The following is a 6766-nucleotide window of genomic DNA, read 5'->3' on the forward strand; positions in this document are numbered from 1 at the left end:
GGAATGTCTACCTGTAAACACATGAACGTTTAAACTGAAAGGGACCTGCAGCATTACAGGTATGTTTATTATTTGTTACTGTTGTTGGTGGAGGTGTTGATATCGTACTTCTTACATGATACAATATATCCATGTCTCACATTAGCAAAAATATATTTTATAGACACAAACAATGTTATAACTTACATATATTGGTCATATATTGTGACTGGGTGGTATACAAATCAAAGATAGATCAGGCCGGCAGGTGCAAAGATAAAACAGATTGTACTCAAGAATAGCTAAAAGGAAACGTTCAAAAGATTTGCACTTAATTACATAATGAAAAGTGATTAACAACAGCGTACTAAACCATACCATTCGTTTCATTGAAACCTTGTTAATTCGTTCATGAATTTTCAATGCACAATATTAATGAAAAATATGTAGCTATATCATTACTACGTGGTAAGTAGGTAACCGTTTAATATCAAGTTTTCACTAAAACGTGAAACTTTCGTTTCCAGCGTGGGTCACAGTTAAAGATAACACACAATATCAACCTGGCGTACAAAAGGCAAGATTTCGGACATTTTACAACATGCAAATCAGGGATACGTGTATACAAAGAAACTTTTGCTAAAATAAGCGTAGCATCTCTTTGTCGTTTCTCTGTCTTTACAGACTCGTGTCTTGCAAATTCATCCCATAGTTCACAAGCCTATTTAAAATTGGTCTGATATATATTTTATAAATTATTAAAGTATCTTTACTCAGTAAGTTTTTTTTTTTTCAAAAAGATGTCTCAGTTTTCGTTCACGATGTTACAGGTAATTTCAAAAACAAAACTTTTTATATAAAATACGAATAATTTCAAATGTGAGTATTGTCTTATTGAAATATATATGTGTTAAGACTTTCTCCAAACTCAGATTCACAGCGCAATAAATTTGTGCACACACTAACGAACCAATTTAAGGTATCTAAAGCAGGATTTTAGCTTTAAATAATCTCAATACAAGTGCTTATTTGCGATTCCGAAATGTTACCCTCTTAATAATTATCAGTCCATTTTTAATCGTAGAAGATATAAAGGACCTCTCATATACCGTTGAATGAGGTTACTGACTAGGCGGATGCAGCATGTGTCACAAATAAAAGATAACATGCAATGTCAAACTAGAGTACAAAAGGTAGGGACAAGGCAAAGGCAAGTTCAGGTAGATACAAAGTAACTATGTCTCTATATCTGTAAGCATGTGAAAGCTTTAACTTGAAGAGAGGGGGAAACTACATCAGTAAAGGTTTGTTTTTAATTAATGATGTTGGTGTTCATGTTCATAATGTATTATTTATGTGCGAAATATTTTCATTTCTCACATATACATAATTATATTCTATTGATAACAACATTGCTATAACTTACGTATATTGGCCATATATTGTGACTTGGTGGTATACAAGTCCAAAATACATCTGGGCAGGTACAAAGATAAAGCATGATAGCACAGTTACTGCTGCAATTCGGTCATCATACAATATGATATTTAATTTGTAAGCTTACTAGTGAAATTACCTGCATTAGTTTGCACTTGAGGATAACGAACAGGAAAAGTTCTGAAGATTGTCACTTATTTACATATGCGATGTTATTAACAACAGCGTAATAAAAAATAACATATTTTGTATGCACACCTTGACAACCCGTTCATTGATTCTGAACGCACATCATTTAATGAAAATATGTAGCTGTATCATTACTACAGGGTAAGTTGAAAATTATTAAATACACAAATGTTCATTAAAACGTTCATTTAAACGTGAAACGTTCAGTATAAATAATTTCCTTCAAAATTTCTGATGATTTAATTACTTACTTTTTAATTTCGTTACAGAATTCATGCTGTGACATCACAGTAAGGATTATAGACTAAAGGTGATCCCTGTATCAAGAAAGGTCAGTAACATTCACTTGCCGGGATGTCTCCCATCGACTAGGTATTAACATACATAAATAATGCTAATTGGTTGATGTCGTACCTTATAAATTACTAGCTGAAATGGCAGAAAAGGCGATTTCTTTCAATAAAGGACAGATAGCGGTTCGCGGCCAGGATCCAACTAAATGTGTACACCACAAAGTCGAGACTTTGGATTGGTTTTGTGAGACATGTGATGACGTCATATGTGCCAAATGTGTGTCCACTTCACACAAAGGTCATGACAATATCCTGCTTAGCGAAGTTACTCCCGACAACAAACGTAAGATAAAATCATTCATAAATGAAACGGAGCAAAAAGAGCTGATTGAAATTCAACTGAAAATCAGTTTAACACAGCACAGTCTGGACAAACACTTGAACCATTTCGAAAGTGTATCGGAAGAAGTAAAAAAGCAAGGGGAGAAACTTAAGGAGGATATTGATGTTTTGATAGCGGAAACACTAGCTCAGGTGAAACATTTAGAAGAAGAAAATACTAAACTGCTCACCAGTTACAAGAATGAACTCGAGAAAAAACTTGCAGACCTAAAGGAACAACTGAAACATTGTAAGGAAACTCTTCAGACAGGCACAGATATCCAGGTGTTTGACCTTTCAAAGAGACTTCAGACAAACATCATCTTACCTGAAAAACCAAAGTTAGGTTCTGGCGACTTCACCCCAAACAACAGAAGGAGTACAATCCTGAAGGAGGCATTTGGAAAACTTTCCCTGAGACCATCGGAACAGTCACAGTCCTCTACCGTCCCTGACCAGTCAGATGAAACATCCGTTGATGATACCCCGCTACCTTTCGGACATCAGCAATCAGTTAAAGGGAGCACAGACACAGGTCAAGACCCGGAGAAGGTCCATCTACCACAGATTAAGATTCTATCAGAATGGGAATCTCCATGTCAAATATATGCTATGTGTCCCAAAAGTGGTGGTGGCGTGTGGACAAGTAATTGTTCCAAAGTGACCCTCCTAAACAGTCAAGGAGAGATACAGCAGGGGATACAGAATCCTGTCTTCATCGAAGATATCACTTTATCCCCTACTACACACAACCTCTGGGTATGTTCTTCTACTGATAACAGTGTCATGGAGCTGACATCAGGTAAAATGACTCGCAGATTCAAAACAAAGGATGAACCCCGATGTCTGTGTATTACAAGAGATGGATATATTCTTGTGGGAACAAAACACAGAATTACCGATTACACTCCAGAAGGGAAGCCCGGTATCGCCACCAAAACATATTTGTTCAAGAAACCGAAGGTACGTTCACCACGGAGTATATCACAATGTCCAATCAATGACAATGTCGCTGTCGTTGATGTAGATGATGAAGAAGATGGTGGTAAGGGCGAACCAGCTGTCATAGTGCTGGACAGACAACTACAGCAGTTATACAGGTATGGAGAATCCCAACATTACAGCGGGTCTATGTGTCTAACTTTACACCCCTTGGATGTAACGTATGACAGTCTAGGATTCCTGGTAATAGCTGACTTTGCCAACAACAGCCTACATCTGCTGAGTGATAATGGACAATACCTGCGACTGCTGCATACTGACATAGAACGTCCCCGGGCTGTATGCATAGACACGGAGGGAGTTCTGTGGGCGGCGTTTGGTTTATATAACACTGATCAAAAGGTGAAACGTCTACAGTACACGAGTGTTTAAATCAGACTTTAATTGTTATTACATTTACGTGAATTACAGTAGTCAAATATTACCAATTCATTTGACACATTACACAAGTGTCACATCAAAAAATTAGTTTCTATATATTGGTAAGAATGAGTAAATTTTTCCTGCAAATACTGTCTTTAATGATGTTATGATTAACATTATAATTATCCAAAGAAATCGAACAAAAATGGTTTTGTAAATATATTTAAGAAAAGAAAAATAATAACAATCTAGTACCTTACCTTTTCGTGTTTGAGATATATAAGTACATGTATATACATATATTCGTAATAATAATACCAATTATTTAACTCCTTAATATCCACAATATAAATCCAGACTAACGAGATGATTTTTTGGTTTTTGAATTATCTATCATGAGTTCTGTTATCAGTGAGAAAGATTGAATTTCAACCTTTATACGTAACAAACTTCTCAATATTTTATTGTTGAAAATGAGGATATTTTTCAGTAATCATTTAAAAATTCATTATACAAATGACTTTATTTTCATCGTCTGATATTTTAAAAATCTGTTTTGTATCAATAGGTTAAAACTGATTTCCTTAGAAATAGAATGTGGTTCCTTGTTGACTATAGTAAGTTTGTTAACTGAGTGCCATTTCTGTATGTGGTCATTATAAGAGTGTCAAAATTCAGTCAAGCGTTTCCGGTCTAGTGTACTACTGAACTTACATGTAAATGGTTGAATGAAAAAGATAAATAACCTATTCCAAATGACTAGTTAGATGTAGTACCACTTAGCGTCCTTAGCAAGTTACACAGTGGACAGTATCAGAGACTGGGATTTACCTGGTGATGAGGTTACCTACATGTATGATAAAAGATGAAATGTTGTAGCTCTTACACTTACATGTACTGAGCACAGATGAACCAAAAATCGTGTAGTTTTGCCTCTCAACCTAACTGTGGCGTTGTCTAACAAAAGTCTGACAGCGGTCAGAGACGTTTACTTTAAAGCCAAATATAAACGTCTCTGCACCGGTGTAATATTTTACTTGCGTGAATTATTCTTTTTACATAGACTTTTTACATTACGTCTGACTGCCATATACATGTACAACTCTCATCGGCGTACTGTGATACAATTGCATTTTAGTCTAGTTCTGACGTGATGTCATTGATCAAGATATGGGATAAAGGATGATACAGACATTGCTCTCCTGTGTGTGGGGCACCATTCCCATCACCAGTTTTACGAAAAGATCCTTACTTATGGAGACTCCTTAACTTAAAAGTTGTGATTGAAATATTTCAAATTTTTGATCCACCAATATCGTTATAAATTACTTGACATTTCTGTTAGTTTCACACTCATCCCATTATCCAAGCGAAATGGCCAAAAATAACACATTCTTAAGAGCTTCCTCGTAGCTTACTGACGTTTCCTCCTATGCATTGTGGGTATATTCGTTTCGTTTAAGATGTTTTATATGCTTTCGCTTTTTATGTAAACTTGTTTTTGTCACCACAAACGAGTCGATCGTTTGTAAGCATCATCCGTAGCACTTGCGTACCGTTTTCGTAGCACCTGCGTACCATTTCCGTACCGTTTGCTTAGCACTTGCGTACCGTTTCCGTATCACTTGCGTAGCACTTCCGTACCGTTTGCATACAAGGTGGAACAGCGAACGTATACGGGTCTGTAACAGTATTTTTGCTTAATCATTCTTGATTTATAATCATCAACTGCATTAACAAACATGGCGTTCGTATTAGTAATATCGTGAAATGCTGCCTTATTTTTAAGATAGCCCGACCTCGTGGTTAAAAATGTGTAAAACAATGTTACTTCAAATTCTATGAAAAAATTGTTACAGATCAACAATTAAGTGTTATCGGTCAAACCAATGAATTGTTAGGCTTGTTCTCAGTTCCCCCACTGTTTGAAATAACATGGGAAGAAGAATGTTGTAAGAAGGATTATAGTCTGTTTCTGAGAAGTATTGGCAGTTTTTACCTGTATTTACCAGTGTTTTTACACAATTGAAGGGGAGCTATAGGCAAACCGAATGCAAATAACAAATACTACACGTCCAGCTGTGTTTTCATTACGGTCATACGGTATCGCATATCAGCTCTATGTGTCAGGTACAGGCAAGGTCAAACCCCGATAACTCATCAAATTGTTATTTACATATTCTGTTACTTTGGCGCGAAACACATTCTTGACAGTCTAACGGTCACTGTAATGCTGTTTTACACGCATTGTAAAACTGTACATAATCTTCATTACTGTGATGAGAAATTACAATAATACATACAGTTTTCATTATTGCATACGAACTTTCCGTATTTTTTTCATTCCGTAATATTGATCTACAAATTGTACCCAATCGCACAGTTGTGCGGAGAAAAGCGCACAACGGGGCGAACGATTGTTAAATCGCAGTTGTGCGCACCATGTGTGGACGATGTGCGGACGGTGTGTGAACGATGTATGCACGGTGTGCGCAAGCTATTTTGGTGCGTTGTGCGGTCACACAACTGTATTAATGCTGTGTTTCATAAATAAATATTTGAAGTCCTATTAGGTCTTAATATTTTCTTTCTTTATGATACAAGTATATTATTATGTCAGGAAGGGGATACTCATCGCTACTGGTACAATGAAGAACTTTTAGGGTCTNGAGAAGTGCTACACCAACCAAACGTGGACCGTACATATATCTTAGGCATTACATCTCAACCCATGCGTCAAATGCTAGATGCGTCATACCTTTCATGGTCCATTGACTTTGTCAGCATCTCCATCAACATTAGATTTTTGCGTTTAAGTTAGTTTCTCTGATATGTGCATTGATTGTCAAACATTAATATTGATCACAAGTTTAGCTGGTGCTTCCTCTACATAACCCTTACTTCAATCTAAATCTTGTACTTGATTAGTCACATTCATATTCATTAACGTTTACCTTTAAAAGNATATGGACTATACATAATACAATCAGACATTTAACGAATGGGTATGGATTATGCATTACAGAATCTGTCATTTCACAAATCAGTTTTTATAATACACTACAAAATCTGTCATGTAACAAATGGGGATGGAGTATACACTACACAATCCGACATAGTAA

The 6766-nt window shown here is 36.0% G+C and overlaps 1 protein-coding gene across 3 annotated transcripts; it reads left to right on the plus strand.

Annotated features, from left to right (window-relative positions):
• LOC110447069 lies at positions 1 to 3784 on the plus strand. 3 transcript variants are annotated; one of them, XM_021492491.1, is made up of 2 exons: positions 1 to 59; positions 1875 to 3784. In XM_021492491.1, the coding sequence occupies exon 2, from the start codon at positions 2040 to 2042 to the stop codon at positions 3651 to 3653; it is 1614 nt and encodes a 537-aa protein (XP_021348166.1). In that variant the 5' UTR covers positions 1 to 59; positions 1875 to 2039; the 3' UTR covers positions 3654 to 3784. The 3 variants fall into 3 exon arrangements, with proteins under 3 accessions (XP_021348166.1, XP_021348168.1, XP_021348167.1); XM_021492493.1 differs by lacking the exon at positions 1 to 59 and adding an exon at positions 1174 to 1199; XM_021492492.1 differs by lacking the exon at positions 1 to 59 and adding an exon at positions 1231 to 1283.
• The last annotated feature ends 2982 nt before the right edge of the window (positions 3785 to 6766 follow it).

Source organism: Mizuhopecten yessoensis, unplaced genomic scaffold (genome assembly GCF_002113885.1).
Source record: "Mizuhopecten yessoensis strain PY_sf001 unplaced genomic scaffold, ASM211388v2 scaffold3139, whole genome shotgun sequence".
Lineage (NCBI taxonomy): Eukaryota > Metazoa > Mollusca > Bivalvia > Pectinida > Pectinidae > Mizuhopecten > Mizuhopecten yessoensis.